The sequence below is a fragment of the Tripterygium wilfordii genome, chromosome 7, assembly GCF_013401445.1.
Source record: "Tripterygium wilfordii isolate XIE 37 chromosome 7, ASM1340144v1, whole genome shotgun sequence".
NCBI classification, from domain to species: domain Eukaryota; kingdom Viridiplantae; phylum Streptophyta; class Magnoliopsida; order Celastrales; family Celastraceae; genus Tripterygium; species Tripterygium wilfordii.
Window position 1 is genome coordinate 1,631,798 of NC_052238.1, and position 18,505 is coordinate 1,650,302.

The 18,505-nt window shown below is 37.6% G+C and overlaps 2 protein-coding genes across 3 annotated transcripts; one reads left to right on the forward strand and one right to left on the reverse strand.

Moving 5' to 3' along the window:
* Positions 1-878: 878 nt before the first annotated feature.
* LOC120001294 (CASP-like protein 5A2) lies at positions 879-3,896 on the reverse strand. The gene is made up of 3 exons (XM_038849544.1): positions 3,357-3,896; positions 2,069-2,201; positions 879-1,326 (listed from the first exon to the last, which is right to left on the reverse strand). The coding sequence occupies exons 1-3, from the start codon at positions 3,575-3,577 to the stop codon at positions 1,135-1,137; spliced, it is 546 nt and encodes a 181-aa protein (XP_038705472.1). The 5' UTR covers positions 3,578-3,896; the 3' UTR covers positions 879-1,134.
* Positions 3,897-7,209: 3,313 nt separating this feature from the next.
* LOC120001717 (serine/threonine-protein phosphatase 6 regulatory subunit 3-like) lies at positions 7,210-17,563 on the forward strand. 2 transcript variants are annotated; one of them, XM_038850146.1, is made up of 19 exons: positions 7,210-7,586; positions 8,554-8,657; positions 9,512-9,598; positions 9,698-9,773; positions 9,879-9,953; positions 10,073-10,126; positions 10,515-10,574; positions 10,680-10,796; positions 11,689-11,783; positions 11,919-12,127; positions 12,843-12,940; positions 13,114-13,217; positions 13,396-13,561; positions 13,648-13,770; positions 14,500-14,582; positions 15,160-15,298; positions 15,390-15,419; positions 15,572-15,642; positions 16,408-17,563. In XM_038850146.1, the coding sequence occupies exons 1-19, from the start codon at positions 7,548-7,550 to the stop codon at positions 17,237-17,239; spliced, it is 2,562 nt and encodes an 853-aa protein (XP_038706074.1). In that variant the 5' UTR covers positions 7,210-7,547; the 3' UTR covers positions 17,240-17,563. The 2 variants fall into 2 exon arrangements, with proteins under 2 accessions (XP_038706074.1, XP_038706075.1); XM_038850147.1 differs by having other exon boundaries at positions 16,411-17,563.
* Positions 17,564-18,505: the final 942 nt, after the last annotated feature.

Below are 18,505 nucleotides of genomic sequence, written 5' to 3' on the forward strand. Positions count from 1 at the left end.
TTAATTAAGGTATATGGTTTAGGGTGGGTTGGGGGTTGGGGTATGGTTTGATGTAAGGATTCAGACCCTTTTGGTCCTCGCCGGAGCAAAGCACACCGGCGATTGTAGTCATCTGAAACTATTGTGATATGATATGCACCGTGAAACAAAAGGGCAACAAGTTGATGTCCGCATATGACCCCGCGCGCCATTCCAGATCAGGCAACAAGTCTTTTTGTCGGGTGCTGTTCAATGACTAGCATAGGCCTGTGTTTTTGTCCGGCGGGAACCAAAAGGTCCGAACCCTTGGATCAGCAGCATAAACGTGCATTCGACCATGATAGACAATCAATTTTAAAAGCCATCATTTAAGCTTAAAGTACAGCAGAACAGCAATGATTCAAACTTCATGCTTTTGACTGTTCTCTCCACCAAAACGAAAAGGACAGCACATGGATGTTCTCTTCAGATGTGTCATTAACTAGATGGCTTAGGATCAGGTCAGCCTAAGCAGTGTTTGAATTTAATTCTTGAAGAGATTAATCAATGTCCGTTCAATCACTTGGTCAAAAGGTTTACTGATATGACACAGCGGCTGTTAGCAGTAAATTATAAATATTTGGGCTACTCTGTTTGGGCCTCTCAATTAGTGTTGATTTGTTAATTTTATGATCACCTCTCGCTCCCCGCAACAGTCATGGTGCTTATATCAATAAATTTTTTTAGACCATACACTTGAAGGAGTTCCAACCACGGTCCGAAGGGCATACATATGAGGGAGTTCTAACTAGGGTCCAAAGGGCATGCTGAGCCGGGTGATTTCTCGGTTAAAAAATTTTCCAAACACGGATATCAAAGATGTAAAACTCAATTTCACTCGTGTAAACAAAACCACGATCTCTTCTAAGGTCACGCTATTTCAAATGTATATGGTGAAGATTGCAAATTTGGTGACTGACGAGTGATCCAATCAATTTGTCCTCCAACTTAATAGGTAGTGAACCCAATTTACAAACTACATACATCACAAAACGATCAAGTTTGAGATTTTAGGAAATCGCAGTACACAAATGGCAGAAGAGATCATGATAGCTTGCACATTTAGTGGGTATACAAGATGACTGTTTTAAGTTTCCTTTTTCCTTCATCCTCCTTTCATCTCGATGCCAGTGACCAAAAGTTCAGGAGAAAAGATGGTAATGCAGAGAACCAGCTAATGAAAGCCATGGCAGTGGCAGTTTCAAACTGCACACAATGATTCTGGCCACAACTACCAAAATCGTTGTCAATAAGGACAGTGATGCCAGCAGAAGCACAAGCTGCCGCAAATGTAAGAGTAGATGTGATCTGCAGGAGAAAAAGGAGTACTTTGATTCATATTTAGTCATGCAGATTAAAAAGTTACTAAAACTTCGCTGAGAGAAAAAATTTTGCAACAAGAAGGAAGCATTGATAAAACAAGGTGGTTTCTTTTTCTTTCTTTTTTCCCCGCAACGAATCAAGTGCAAAATAACACAAGCACTACAATAAGCAAAGTTTCCGGGAGTATCCAGAGGATATTCAAGACTTAAGGAGTGCGAAATTAATATTCCTTGCAATAATACTTGCCAGAGAACTGGAGATGCTAGTCTTTTCCAGTTGTCAGCTGATCGATATTCTATCCAATTATGCAAATATATTGAAGACTATGCTTTGGCGCAAAACCTACGTTAAAACACAAAATAACAGATTCACACTTCTTAATTGTTCACAAAAACTGAATGGTCCTATGAAATTATTTGAAAGGAAAAAAATTCCAGAAAGTTTTAGAAGCATATCGACACAGTTCAGAATGTCCTATAAGCTGCATTCCAACATGCTTCTAAATCCAAGGACTGCCTCACAGACCACTTAAAATATAGAAATTCTAGCAACCAGTTGTAATGTTGTATGGCTGAATCGCTGAGGCAGCCAGCTGTGCAGGAAAATAAATTTGTGGGAATGAGGATCAAATAAAAAAGCAAAAATCAAGTTAACACCCAAGCAAAGGCTGATGCTGACATGCGTTAACACTGTTTAGATAGCATTACAAGTTGTCATTTTATCTTACCCCATCGCCAACAGTGAACAAACTAACAACTTGATAATTCTGCAGGGAACGCCTCACCAGAAGGGCATAGATGTCAACAATGGCTAAGGAAAGGCTCCACAAACTCTGCAAGGCCGCAGCTGCAACAAGGTAGCTGATGCAATACATATATCACAACAATATAAGTGTCATTACATGTAAATATCATGAATACATTAATCCATGACGTAAAATCACATTATTTTCTGCTAGTTATATATGTGTTCAAAAGTTGGCAGCATAGTACAAATTGCAAATACATGCTATTCTGTTGTTGCATGATAGACCAGCCTAGGCACCATCTCTTCTATCCTCTTACTCCTTCCCAAAGCATTTCCATGAACTCAATGATAGTACCATTTGCAGGTTTGCATCATATACAATATATGTCTAACAAACAAAGTTTGAGACAGAATGACACATCAAAAAGATTTAATTGCTCATATTGTCTATCCACATTCCACCGCAAGATAAATATGTGATTTACAACAACATTAAGTAGGGAGACATCAAGGATTCTAATCGGCAGATGCGCCGAGAGCTGGGATGGGAATGTCAAGGCCAGAGCACAAAGAGAACACTAACTGGAAAACAAGAATGTGGTACCCAAAGAACTCTGAATTAGTGTTTTAACATCTCACTAGTAACATTACAGGCTCATGATCTGCATCATATAAATGCTTGACATCTGAGTTTCCAGCATGAAATATAGGAGAGTCCAAACACTGAAGACAATTAGAACATCCAAACTATGGAAAACAACATTGAGGACTTCGAGAGACATGGATCAAACCGGAAAGTGTTTTACCTAATTCAGATAGTACATGGATCAATTAACAACTAATTTTGAAGCTGGCACACATATGTATTCTGGTTCAAGGATTGCTCCTTCACTAATCCACAAACAAAATAAGCAAGGAGACTATTCAATATAGCAATTCCAGCCTAAAGAATTACTCTCCTGGAGGTTTCGTTAGAAACCATGGTTAAAGCCCTGCACAATATTTTGCTGACATTGCAACTCAGCAGATAAGAACAAAACAGCAAAAGTTGTGAAACCCGCCTCCACAACCCAGCTCTAATAGTTAAACCTTTTCAGATCGAAATGGAAAGTGTTTTACCTAATTCAGATGGTACGTACTTTCACTAACACAACCGGCTCTTTTGGTTCTTGTATTGTTTTTCCTCCCGTACTTGAAAACACAAAATATGCAGCAAACTGGGTCGAAACAAAATAGCATATAAGTGGATAAAGCTAATGCATATGTACCAGAAAGCCGTGACGGAAGGAAAGTCGCTGGTGGTGGCCATGACGAGAAGGGCAGCAACCGCGAAAGCAAACTGAGAGAGGCGCAGGACGAGGCCGCCGTGCGTCCCTGGCATGCCCTGCAAATCTTTCATCCTGATTCTGGGAGGATTGTTCCCGCCGCCGCCGCCGTCAGTGGTCGGAGGATCTTCAACCGGATGAATCGACGAGTGGCTCACATTCATCTCTTCCGCCACAAGACGTTCACTACGCTTCAATTCATGGTCTCTTCGTCAGCTCCCTCAAATAATACACAATAATATAAATTCCGTAATGAAACAGGGCTTGAAATCCTAAATTCAGGGGAAGAATGTCTGGAGTTGCCAAGACGGAAAGGGATCTGCAATAGCCGTCGACGTCAAAAACGCAAGGCAATGAAGGAGAAATGAAACCTCTGCTCGGTCAACTGGAGAGCTTTTGGAATGTAATCGCCAAGGTATTTTGTTGATTAGTCTCCATTATAGTTTACTTGCAGTTGCAGGTTCCAGGTTTGGTGAGGGTGTTTTAGGTAACTTTGTCCATTCGGATTTATGTTTTTTTATGGCACAAAGCCCATTCGGATTCATTGTGTTCATATATTGCTATTGAATATTTCCATTAGGCTTAAAATCAAAAAGAAAAGTAGTTAAATGTCGGTTAATATGCAATCAAACCTCTTGGTTTTAGTTTAATTATTCCAATGTTGTAATTTGAAGAAAGAGAATAATAGGTGAGAAGTTAAAAAAAAAAATAGGTCAAACAGATTTTGGGCCTAATCCACATAAAGTATTGTTCACCCTCTGGATTGAAGTCCCGCGTAACTTTATCCTTCTAAAAGACACCTTAAGTATTTGGAAATGAGTTCAAACTTATAAATCTCATGGTTAGTCTTACCAAATTGATGTGAGACATTTTAAGTCTTATACTCCCACGTATTTATGAGATCGATTATGTGATGCCCAGTAAGTGGATTGTACGGGAGGTTTTCAAGATCGAACTTAGGCTCTAATTACATGTTTTAATTTGAAGAAAATTGAGAGGGATGAAAATAATGGGGTAAGAAGTAGAAGGAGATGAAAATATTTTGGCTTTCTAAGCTTAATCACTTAATCCACTTGAGGTATTGTTTATGTTATGGTCTTAAGGCTTGAATAGTTTTATCATTCTAAAAGGTGTTTCAAGTGTTTGGAGATGAACTCAATCTTTATAAACCACATGAGTGGTGATTATCAAACTAATATGGGATATTTTAACTTTTAAAAAGCACGAGTAAAACTAATATGTTATTTGAACCTAATTGGATTAACACATTTCCCCCCTTCACAATTAACATGTGATGAGCTCGATTTGAATTTTTCTTGGCTAATGTTTTTGTTGTTTTGTTCCCCTTTTTGTTTTTATAAATAAATGCGGGCAAATAAATTCAACCTTTAAAGATAGAGAGTTTACTTATATTGATTACGCATGGGTTACATAAATTTTAAAACTTATAACCCACATCGGTTATGTGGTTTATTAATAGATAATCTAATCAAATACTCATGAGAACATAGCATATTTGTGTCAAATCTCCATTCTCATCCCACAACAATAAATTATTGTTTATTGACACATGTATATCAGTATATATAGACAAATATGGAGGAGAATTATTACTAATACAATAAAACGCACATCTATAGTGACTTGCATACATTTTTTAATCTATTAAACAACTAAGCATATTGATTTAGACGTGAAAATTGACAAACAACATTTGATTATAGATACTAAATTGTGACCATACTTGTCCAACGTTTTGGCTGATTTGTCTTTTCTCTGGCTGCCTGCCTGGCCACAAATTTGAGTTCCTCATATTTGACTTTCTTTGCTTGACACGTCATTGGGTTGTTTCTCTCAACCTTTCATGGCCTGCAATTATTTACTGCTAACTCGACCTTTATCTAATTAAATTAATTAACTATTTTCCTGCTAATCCTTTTTATGTTACTTCTTTTCCTTCTGGTGCTCCATCACCAGACGCACCCACCACTGTGACTCACTCACTTGGTAAAGTTCTTACTTTCAAAACCTGGATTTTGTAAGATGCACGTGACGTAACCACCCTTAAAGAAAACAAAATATTGCTATTTATAAAAGGCCTACAGCCGGGGTATTGTCTGGAGGTTGCTTGTCAATTTTTTATCGCACGTGTCACATCACGTGCCAAGAGTGCGCATTTGTGTGATCCATGCGGACTAATGACACCACGCGAGTTTGTTATGCTATGTTAACTTGACCGTCACAGGTGAAAAGCGACACTGGGTCCGTTCTATTACACGTCGTGACAACGTAGACCGGTCATGAGGTTTTTGACGGTCAAGATTTTGCAGCCAAGGTATGAGTATTGAGTTGCACTTGCAAGCGCGATGTGTGGTTTGAGGGAAAAAAATGTGGTGAGTAGGGAGGGGCTAGGGATGGTCTCTAATGGGACCCATTTTCCATTTCAAATATATAAATTATTGTAATTTGGAATCGTTTTGATTTTTTTTTGGAAAATTTATATTGCAAAATATTATCATGAGAAATGTTATGAAATTTAATTATAAGTCCAATTTTTTTTAGAAAACCCTCATTAACCAATAAAATTACAAAATTCCAAATCATTCCCTCCTAACAAGGAAACCAATTTCAGACGGATAACAATTAAACCAAGAAGATAGAAGATTTATGGCTAACATGCCTAGCCATTCTTGTAAGGGTACGAGTGATCTCATTGGCCGAACGAGGAATATGTTGACATTGAGATACACCAAGGTAATACATAATAAATTTAGCCTCTCTTATAGAATGTCCCATTCTACTTTAAAAAATGTCTCATTCTATAGTCTAAATAATCATATGCTTTCAAAGCATAAACAACATTGGAGGAGTCTACCTCAAAGATAAATTCTTGATATCCGCTACCTAAAATATTGCGTAAAGAACAAATCATAACAAGAAGTTCAGCAAATGTTGGATGAACTCTGCCAACTATTCTCTCAAGCAAACATAACGTAAGTCTCCCTAGATGATACCTCAAAATGGCCCCAACCCCCCATCGCATCAATCTATTTGAAAATGGCTCTATCAACATTTAACATTAACCATCCTTAATTAAACATATAGTATTAGTTTATTTTATAATAAAGTGTAAAGTATAACTTACATATAAGCTCGCTCTTATTGTTTAAGGGTGATGAGATAATGTTCATTGTACCTTTTGATATATTTACAAATAATGTATCATCATTCTTTGCGAATTATATTCAAATGGATGCGACCCATTGTTAAAACGATTTTTAAAGAGGTTTATATGGTTCAAATGATAAAGTTATTCATCGAGTTAGAGCGATTGAATTGAATGATTAACTTTCGTGTCAAATCAAAGTTAGAATTGTCATATTAACACTTTACGACTTAGTTAATACTTGGAAGAAAATGAGTTGATTTAAAAACCTCGAGATATAATTAATAGTCAAAATTAGTTCATTAATTAGGGTTACAATAGATAATCCCATAACATATCTTATACTATTCAATGGGAAATTTGACCACTCCAACGAAAATATGATCATTTACAAATCATCCATCGATTCTTTAACATTTGATTAAATGTTCTACTTAATTAAAAATTTCTGATCATTAGTTAACATAAACATAAACATAAACATAAACTAGCCTGTCTTTGACCTCAGAAAGTTACGCTTTGCGGTAACACACTTCACTCTACAAAAGCTGTAGCGCAGTTTAGCACAGGTCACCTAAGATACACAGGAATATACATACATCCCATCAACACAACATAAACAAAATATTTTCGTTAATATTGTAAAATCCGGAGTACTTAATTTGTACTTTCGCATCTTGCTGACTCTCTCCATCATCAGCACACATTAGCCTACCTTGTTCGCTCTCGCAGCTGAGGCGATTTTTTTTGGTGCTGCTCCTCTCGATCTTCACGGCCTGCTTCTCTTTGATCTCCCTCTCTCCTTCTCTCTATTTCCAGGGAAGAATAATTAGGGTTTCGTTCCGAAAAAGGAACGAGCTAGCTCTCTCGAATCTCGGGGATTCAACGGGAAGACCTAGATTCGCTGGTCCTGTTAGGATTCACAGATCTACACGGTTATTTGCTTCGACCGTAGCTAAATCTTCGCCATGTTTTGGAAGCTCACGGCTCTCTCTGCCTCCTCTCCTGTAAGCCAATTTGTTCCCTACCTCTTTATTTTCAGCTTCTCCGCATGCCAATGGAGTGGTTATAATCGTGCTCTACAATATCTCTATCGGATGCTGCTGATTAGTTAGAAGATCAAAACTGTTCTGAATTCGTATCTGCAAATCATGTTCGCATCCAATTTTTATTGTTCAAGTGGCACTTGTTAGTCTCTTTGTAATTTTTTTTGGATTAATGTAATAATAACATTACTTGAAACTTGTTCTGGAGTTAGCAGCCGAGCTATTATTGTTTTTCTGCTGAGATTCACGTACTTAAAAAAAAAAATTAGTGAATTCTGTTTGTGACACAGGTGATGCGAAGAATGCTAGCGGTATATGTGATGTTTTGTTTAGTATCTATACACCTTTATCTTATGCGTCCAATTCGAAGGAGACTTTATGAGTTCCTTGAAATTCCTTTTGATATGCTGGACGTATGGATTTTGTTGCAGTGGTTAAATCTATATTGTAGCTTTGTAAAATAGCTTTATCTCGTTAACTGTTCCCCATAAGTATGCGTCCAATTTGAAGGAAGACTTTAAGAATTCCTTGAAATTCCTTTTGCTATACTGGACCGTCCATTGTTATGGACTTTGTTGCAGTGGTTAAATATATATTGTAAATTTGTAGCTTTGTAAAATAACTTTATCTTGTTAAGTGTTCCCCATAAGTCCGCACTAGACCTACTGGCTGCGTGTAATGTTGAAAACGGTGGAAGTGATATTTACAGTGGACATGCTGAATGTTATACTTTTGGAATTGATGCTTTAATGGAGTAAAAACAACCACACCACATCAAGCCTGTTTTTGTCTTCTGCATCTCATCATACTTTTCTTGTGTTGGCTTTTGTAATGTTAACGATGAGCATTTTAATCACAGATAGAGAGGAAATGCACATCATTGTTTACATTCTATGAATTCCCCCTCTTATGGTTTCCATTTTTGTAGGTGGAGTCACTATTAGACAAGGAAAATTTCACTCTGGAGGAGCTTCTTGATGAAGAAGAAATTATTCAAGAGTGCAAGGCTTTAAACAGTCGTCTCATTAATTTGTATTGTCTCGTCCTTTTCCTTCGTATTTTCTTTCCCTTTTCATTTGTGGATGCTATCAGCATTATTTGTCTATCAATTTATCAATCAGTATTTGAAGTGAATTGGGGTGCAAAGGAAAGTGCATTAGCTGTGCAATCAAGCTGGTGAACCCGTGAATCTAGAAATAATTTGTATTACGGTTGTCCTTCACTGGCGGTAAATGGGAAAAAGGTTTGGAGTCATATTGTTATGAGTGAAGAATAAGTATTGGAATATATAGCATAATTGGGTTGTCAATAAGTTCTCGCATGTAATTTGTTGTTGAAGCTACATAATTGAGCCTTGGCGTGTCAGTGATACCTCATATGGCTGGATGGAAGCCAAAGAGCTCATATGATCAAATAACTTGATTGCGTAGGATAACTAAAATTGATAACCAATGATGTTGGGCAGAAGGTAGTGTCTTTGAAATGAATTAAGATGCCTTCTAGAGTTTGGAGGATCAATTTTTTAATTTTTTCTTTTTTTAAGCTTGGGAGGAGGATTCGTGATGGTTGGGAGGGGAGGGTTCGGGAAGGTTCCAAATGTAAATTTCTATGGAAAGCCTCCCCAACCACCATGAACCTTCCTCCCAAGCTCAGCCTAAGAGTTCTTGTTTTCTTCATCTTTCTGTACCGCATGTGTTAATTTGCACCAGGTAGTACAAAAACTGACTTGAGAAGAGTGAGAAGTGGCCATACACTTGAATTTAATTTTTTTTTAATAGGGTCAAGTGTTTTCAATTTTTCTGGTTCTTTTTATTTAGTTCTCATCCATTTGATGAAAAAAGTGTAAGTTGTTTCTGATGGATGCTTATCTTTCTTGTTGTTCATAGTCTTCGGGACAGAGCTCAAGTGGAGGAATTGTTGCGTTACATTATAGAAGAGCCCCCAGAAGGTGCTGAAAGCAGACGGACATTCAAGTATGCTAGTTTGTGCCATTTCACCCCATTTCCTCCCGCCTCATTATTATGATAACTTTTCCTTGGTTCCATTTTTGATAAATTTGTTTCATTGTTCAGATTCCCTTTCATTTCATGTGAGATATTTACATGTGAAATTGATGTTATTCTCAAAACACTGGTGGAGGAAGAGGAGGTTTGTGCTCAAACTATTTTTTTTATGGCCATGCATCTATATTTTGGAAGTTAAGGTGGCATTGGTTCATCTCTTTAAGTTCATATTTTTCCTTTGTGACTGCAGCTGATGAACTTACTTTTCTCCTTTTTGGAACCAAACCGTCCCCATAGTGCCTTGCTGGCTGGTTATTTCAGCAAGGTATGTTGTGAGGATAGTTTACATGTAAATATGTACTGTACTAGTTTAATTTAAACTTCTTTCTTACTTCATGTTTGGTTAAAATTCCTTCTTTAATTATGTCTTCTGTGAAATGTTAGGTGGTTGTTTGCTTAATGATGCGCAAGACGGTTCCACTAATGAACTATGTTCAGGTAAGTAACTATGGGCATTCTATGAGTGTTTTTAGCCCTATGACAATTGGTATAATGTTTTTGAGGGATTATATGATCTACTGTACCTATAAAGGAAACCTTGTTTAGAAGGTTCCTGCCCTCCCCGGGGTTCGGATAAGGAGAATATCAATGAGTTTCCTCTTCCTCCCAATCCCTCCCTAAATCCTAGCCTAAACCCTATTGTGCATTGCCAACAGCATTGATTATTGAAGATTAGCGTGTAGAAGTTTAAGGATGTCATGAGCAGAAAACATTCTCATGACAGTTGGCTGTTTTATCGTGAAGTTTTGCAGATTACCTGAGGTCTGACCTCTTCGATTTTGTTACAGAAATTCTTTTAATTTCTTCTCTACTTGAGTTCATGCAGGCCCATCAGGATGTCTTTCGCCAACTGGTTGATTTAATAGGAATAACGTCCATTATGGAGGTAACTGAATGTTCCTTGGTTCCTCCCCGCTGCTTTCCATATGAGATATATTTTGTTTGTTACATTTTCTTTTGACTTTTGATACGACACGAGTTCTTTGAACAGGTGTTGGTTCGCCTGGTAGGTGCTGATGACCATGTGTATCCCAATTTTTTGGATGTGATGCAATGGCTGGCTGACAGCAATTTGCTGGAAATGATTGTGGATAAATTGGGTCCATTGGTAAGTGAATAGTTCAATCATAAGTCAATCGAGGAAACAATCTGGGTTATGATCAGTGGATCAGCTTGTGTTATCTAAAAATGTGTAGCTGTTTATTTACTCTTTTTCATGAGTTTTCCATGAGCTGGTTATATTTTCATTGCTTTTGTTGTTACTGATCAGATTCAGTGAAGATCCCTTTGACTTCAATTTATATGCATTTTTCTGAATGCGTATCATCCAGTTCTGATGATTTCGCGTTTTTTGTTTCCTTGTATTACATGAATCATTAAGGCTATGCTGAAGTTAGTTTTTCGATTTTAGTTTCATCATGCCTTTGCTATCTTTCATTTTATTCATATAAATTCTTAAATCGTTATTCCTCCATCAAAACCTTTAGAGAAAATTTAAACATACGTTTCTACAATTATATAAGTCTCTACGGTTATTTTTCTATTTAATAAAAAAAAGTTTCTATAGCTATTTGTTTTGGACACTTCATTTCTAGGTTCTCTAATTTTGTGAGTGGGGAATTATCATCATCTCAAGGATGACATGAGTAGACATTCATTTCACTTTAAAATCTCAAGAATATAGTAGGTTAAAATGTTCACGCACCAGTTCAGGGGTCATGCACTTTGATGGATTATAATCAACATGTATTAATCTTTTCTTTATAGATTCCAGTGTTGACCTCTGATTATTTGGAAAAAGCTGGAGGATAAACAGATAGTTTGTTCTAGAGAGGTAGAAAGAGAAGATGTAAGTCTGAGTAATGGGACCAACATCACTGGGAGATAATTGAACATGCAATTGTACAATCTACAGATCATGAGACTGAAATATTTTGGATTAAACTATTCATGACATTTTGTAGTCAAATATTTGACAACCTTCATTTCATGTTGATCAGAGCCCTCCTGAAGTCCACGCTAATGCAGCAGAAACGCTCAGTGCGATAACTCGAAATTACCCATCAGCCTTGGCAAATAAACTCTCTAGTCCAAGGTTTGTAGGGTTGACTTGCTCTTCAACTTTGAAATCACATATATTTTATTTGTACTACTATAATCTCCTTCCTTTCAGCTACCTCTTTACTCATTTATGCGAATTTTGTTCATTAATTTAAAATTTTTCGTGCAGTTTTGTTGTAAGGATATTTGATCATGCACTAGAAGATTCATGTTCAAAATCTGGTCTCGTCCACTCGCTTTCTGTGTGTATATCTTTACTTGATCCAAGAAGATATGCAGTATCTTCAGCCCTGATGCATTCTTTTCGAAGTCAAAATTTTTACGAGTCTCCAATCCCTGTCAATCCAGATACCATTAATGCAATGCTCCCTAAACTTGGTGAGTAGACTGCATTGCCAGCATCTTTCTTTTCTAGTGTAAAAGAAGTTTCCTTTGCCTTTGCCGTTGCTTGTTGCAAGATTCTTTCTTATATGCACGTTGATATTTCTTTCCACTATATTGTTATCAGTTATGTTTATAAACGTAAAATGTGCATCTATTTGGCATGAGCATTGTTGGAACTTATATTATCACACTTCAGTGCAGCTTGGCAGCTGGGTTCGGAGGGGTAGGGTTGGGATGGGTTTGGAGGAGTTGAGTCTATAAGTACTAACCCTTGTCTGGGAGAGTAGTGGGTTGAGAGGTGTTCGTTAAATTTGTAGTATATATTGCCTGAACCCCAGCCGAAATCCAGCACCGTTGGTTTTGAGGGGTTCAGAAAAGGCCTGTTGGGATGCTGCCAAGCGAGGGTATCAAGGACTCCGTCCAATATGGAGCATTGGACTCAATTGCTCTTCCTTTCTCTCTAGAATTCTCAACTCTTTGTGGTTTATCTTCAAATTTGGCAGTTGTTGATATTTTTGAGAAGTTATGTATTCCTTTTGCACAATATTTGTCCAAGTCGAATTTTCATTCCAAAACAGTGATTGCACAAAATGTATGATTGTGCAGTTCATGAAAGCATTTTGTATTGTTGGTATTTTATTGTGCATTTGTTTTGATGTTTGCAATTCTGTAACGGCTATAAAACCGAGACTCCTCTTCTTGTGGATAGGTGACTTGCTTAGGCTACTGAATGTGTCATCTGATGAGAAAATTTTATCTACAACATATGGGGAACTGAGACCGCCTCTAGGGAAGTATCGTCTAAAGGTGAATTTCATTTTGTTTGTTCTTTATTGAGCTAAGTATAATGTTATGTAAATCAAGATTTAGGGAAGAAGTAGACACCACTGAGATTTAATTCTATATTAAGCTAATGACCGCTCTTCATGTTTGGAGAAATTCGAACTCTGAACTATTCTCAATTCTGATATCCATTTTAGATTGTTGAGTTCATTGCGGTGCTATTAAGAACGGGCAATGAAGCTGCAGAAAAGGAATTGGTCAGCTCGGGAACTGTTCAACGTGTACTTGATCTTTTCTTCGAGTAAGAATTTGTTTCTTCATTGGATTAATGTATAAATTTGGAGTTACTAAAGTGACATCTAGAAAAACCTTGAGGAGATGTAATTTTCATTTTTATTACTTTGGTTTATAATCCGAGTACTTGGGATTAAGGATGATGATTGCATACAACACGTTACTAATTGCTGTAATAATTGCAGGTATCCATACAATAATGCGTTGCATCATCATGTAGAAAGTATTATATTGTCATGTTTAGAGACCAAGAGTGATACAATGGTAGTCCATCTTCTTCGAGAGTGTGATTTGATTGGTAAAATTCTCCAAACAGATAAACACCCCACTATCTCTGACAATACTAATCAGGTACATGCACCTTAATATATGCAATGTGTTCATTGCATGTATGCGTTATTTACTTCTTTTAATTGTGATTTTGCCTTGTGTATCAGCCAACTGTACCTGCTACTGGAAAAAGGGCCCCGCGGGTTGGAAATCTTGGACACATAACACGAATATCAAATAAACTTGTTCAGTTGGGAAGCAACAGCATCCGCATTCAGGAATATCTTCAGGTGGGTTCCTGGATGGATGTATTTTGTTGTATAAATTTTTGAGTGTGAGAAATTCAATCAAACCCGTTGATCTTAAGGTATGAGGTTTACTGTGATGTGTAGTGAGTGAAATTAATTGACTAGGTAGAATATATTCTTCAGATTCGTATTCCTATTAAAAAATGTTAAACGCTTGGTAATGAAATACCTTCTATTTATCTTGGAATTTGATAATGATTTCATTTATTGATTGGTGGATATTTTTATTTTCCTACAGAATATGGCCCATTTTTTGTAGCGTATGCTATCTTCGATGACACTGATGTCTCGTTGCCTTTTTTGTGACCTTGTTTTCTTGCCTTTTTCCTTTCCCATCTCTTCTTGAAGGCAATAACATAAAGGATCATAACAAGTAGTGCTGTACATGTCTAGAAACTAGGAGAGATGGTGAATATATTTTCTTAAGATCTTTGCTGGAATCAGACACCCTTGCAAACTGTTAGGCACATTTCACCCCTGCGCCTCCTTACGTGCTCCAGAGTGACGGTTTAGATGTGCTTTTCTTGTTTGCAATATCCATATGTTCTGATTTTAACTCATTCCTTATGTATTTGCTGTGAACTTTGATATTAACCATGGAACTTTGTCGAACTCTTTTTAGTCTTCAACAGCAATGATATTGTTATAAATGTTGTTTTGAAATTCTTAACCTCTTTGCTGACAAAGCTACTCTTGATTTGTTCATTCTAGGGAAATGCTGAATGGTTGGAATGGCAAACTACTGTTTTGCAAGAGCGGAATGCAGTCGAAAATGTTTCTCGATGGGCTTGTGGGTACGCCACTAGCTCATCTCCGTTATTCATTGTCTATAAATCTGACATTTAGTGACTATAGCCACACACTTTATAAAAAGTTTTTTTGGTTGTGCTTCAGCCTGTGGGTTACTCTATGTAAATTAAGGGGTTTATGTTTAACAGATGAGGTTTACATGGCTGAACGATGCTGACAAGCGATAACGTGTTCTGCTTTATGAACTCACTCATGTGCTTTGATAATCCCATTCTCTCTGTCTTGCTTCACCTCTGAATTAAACGGCATGTTGAGATATATGTATTCTCTTTTATGAGATATATTCTTTTTAGTAAATGTTCTATCTTTATAAGCTATTTTTGTACATTACCATTCACCTTTGTAGTTTATGATGTAATTTCTTTTTTTTTACTGGTGGGGTGGGGTGGTTTTAAGATTAATGTTTCTTTTGGTTGCAGACTTAGATCTGCTTATGGCAGACCACCGTTCTTTTTATCAAACAAATATAGCTGTGAAACTGATGTGCCATGGCTTCTCTCATGATTTCGACCTCCTGTTGTTCTTGTGGGTAAATGTTTTCCCTCTTTTTCTAATTCGCAGGCGCCCGACGGCACTGCAGGATAGGAGAGATAGCGATGAGGATGACCTTCATGACAGAGATTACGATGTAGCAGCTCTGGCTAATAACTTGAGCCAGGCTTTTAGATACAAAATATATGGAAACGAGGATGCTGAAGAGGTATTTATTCGGTCTCTTCTATTAATAGTTTTTTATGTTCCTTCCTGTGTAGAGTTTAGTTGATGAATAATCCTTAATTTACTGGTTACAGGACCATGGAGCTCTTGATAGAGATGATGAGGTAATTATATGAAATTATATTCCATCTTCATAGAAGTCTTAATGGGTAATGATTGTAATTTCTCAGAATGTTTATCATTCAAAATAAAATTGAAATTTTCAACTCTTTTTGTTTTGTATTTTTACATTGGTTGTATTGTTTTTATTGTACAGGATGTTTATTTTGATGATGAGTCTGCTGAAGTTGTTATATCGTCCCTGAGGCTTGGAGATGATAAAGGGAGGTGAGTTTCTTATCCATTATCTGGTGGTGTTGATTATTAATATGAAGTTTGTTGGAAGAATTTCATTGGCCTAGTTGAGTTGTTTGATATTATACATGTGATATGCACCCCTAATTTCCCCGAGCCACTGTTTAAGTGTAGGTGAACATATTATTTTGTTTAAGCTTGACTTAGATTTTTTATGCTCATTTTTTAGCCAGGACCAGAAGGGATGCATTTAGATTTTAGAGGAAATGGCCATGCCAGCCTGCAATATGCCACACTGTTCTCAAAAGCTCTTAAGAATTTAATGTATATCTGTTGGCCTGGTAGGATAGGTTGCTGATATGGTTAGACGTGGTTAGTACTTACTACTTAGTATTAAAGTTTGGAGACGGTTTTGTAGGTCTAGGACTTCCCAGGCTGCCTTACATCTTTTTGTCTGTATAAGGTGAGGAAGTACTAGGACTCAAGTTTGTGATTGATTGGGCAGGGGTTTGAATCCCCGTCCCCATTTAGCAATATAAAATAGGAAGTTTGTGATTGAGTGTGACTACAGGGCTTAGTTATTCTCTGGCCTACATGTTTTTTGTGTTGAATTTTTGGTCTAAGTTGCTTCTTAGCTAGTAGTTAGACTGGGTCGCTTATAAAATTTGCATGGCAGGTGTACTGCAAAATTCTAGAAGTCTTATCAAATTTCTTGACCTTTACTTTTCAAGTTTTTTTGGTAAGGCAAATTTGTTACATTACTTATGAAAGAAAATATTCAATCTTTGCTCAATGCAGCAGCCTCTTCACTAATTCCGACTGGTTTGCGTTCCAAGATGAGAGAATGGATGATTCCCCGGTGAGCACATCACCCTCAGAAACGATGGATGAGATAAATTTGAATGGAAATGCAAATGGTGGTAATAGCAGTAGTGACGATGAAGTAGTGGTTGGTGAGGATGATGAGCTGACTGAAAGCAAAGATTCCTCGAATGGCACATCTACTTCCACTGCAAACCTCCTCAATGGGTTCCCAGAAAGTGGTTCAGCTAACATTGGCGACTTGAATCCACAGAGTGAAAAGGTAAATGCTTCCCAAGATATGGGGGAATTCTTCAGGTTTGAGACACCAGAAAATGAGGACTTGTTTGGAGAGAGGCCTTTACCTGAATGGGTTGGATGGGGCGAATCATCAGATTTGCAAGTAGGTGGATCTAGTGTCAATCCTTTTGAAGATCATGGAAATCCTGATCACTCCCATAAAGTTGAGGCATTGGCAGCTGATGTTAATTCCACTTCAAGTGGGGAATCCTTGCTTCCCAATGGGTCTCCAACTAGCATGGGGTCTAGTGATGGATCAGGGAGCAGTGATTCTTGTCAGAAATCTGTAGCTGTGCCCTCACTTTTTGAAGAGGATGTTGAATTTGTAGGTGTCGAATTGGAAGGGACTGAGAAGGCGATGGAACAGGCTCTCAAGGAGGGAATAGTTGGGGAAGCAGGACCCCTAAAGAGAAACATGATTCCGAAGGTTCCAGAAAAAGATAATCCTGATGATGGTGGGGCTGGAATTAAGGAATTCAATGATGCAAACTACTGGAGAGTTGATCAAGAGGTAGCTGTTTTGGAGTGATGGTAGATCCTTATTGGGTTGGCTGAACCTGACGCTTGGATACCACAATCAGAGACACCCAGTTTTGGTTGGTGATGGCTTATGCAGCAGACTTATGTACAGTATATTTTTGTTTCAAAATGGGACTAGATGGTATGTTGTGATTAAGATTTTACGTTTTTCTAGTTATTATTACTCTCATTGCTTATTCAGGGTTTTGTTTCTTCCTGTTACTGACTTAGTAGGGTTTTGTACTCTCCATTCGTATTTCTGTTGTGCCGCATCAAGTATCATTCTTGTTTTTACTTGGTTACAATAATTTATTTTGGTCTACTCAATTTACTAGCTCCTTGCCTTCTGCCTGCCCTTACGTTCTAGGTCTGTAATCTATCTCCATTGTCTCCATCCATTGTCACTGTTGGGTGAGTGTAAGTTGATGATGTTCACCTTCATTTAATCCATGTGGTGATGTTGCATGATATGATGGTTTATGTTTTGCTTTCTGGAAAATCTCTAATCATGATTTGTGTTCACTTTCAGAGATCTTACCCTGCTTACTTAAGGGCTAGGGTCGTATCTTCTCAGGTATGAGCTTGAGATTTTTTTTTGGGCGGTGAATGTGGTCTGCTTAAGGATTTCCAGGATTTATTTATGGTGGCCAAACGGTCATCCACTTGAGCAAAGGTAGTCATCACATGTTATTGGAAATTTGTGAACAATAAGAAAAAAATGGAGATGGAGGAAGTGATGCGTCTTTGCACAATGTGCGTTTCTGAAATGGTAAGGTGATGGTTGGGAACTTGGGATGACGGAAATCTGGAGGGGAAATGATTGCAAGGGAAATTGGTTTCTCCCCGCCTTTTCTTTTTCCTTAATGTAGGTGTGTTGCAAGGGGTGTGCATAACGCTAGGCAAATGAGACTTGCAGCGTTTATGGGCTGGAGAAAGGTAAGCGTAAGCTGTATAGCATTCACACTGCTGTCATCCCCCCTTGATGATTTATTGGTCTTCTGCAATGCTTAATCCTTTTGATTTCGTTGGACTTATGTTATTTGTCATGTCTAGGTCAAGCTAAGGTGTAGCCCGCTGTTATTTTATGGTTTATGAGGGAGGCTATGTTGATTTAGAACTTGTGGGAGACTGGCCTCGAACTCAATTTCTGCTTGGTAGCCTATCATTGGGCAGAGTTTTTTTGGCCTTTTCTTCACCCCTACTCCATCCATCTTGATCCAGAATGAATGATATAAACGGTAATTAAGCTCAACTGCGACAGCGGCCCCGTCCTCCT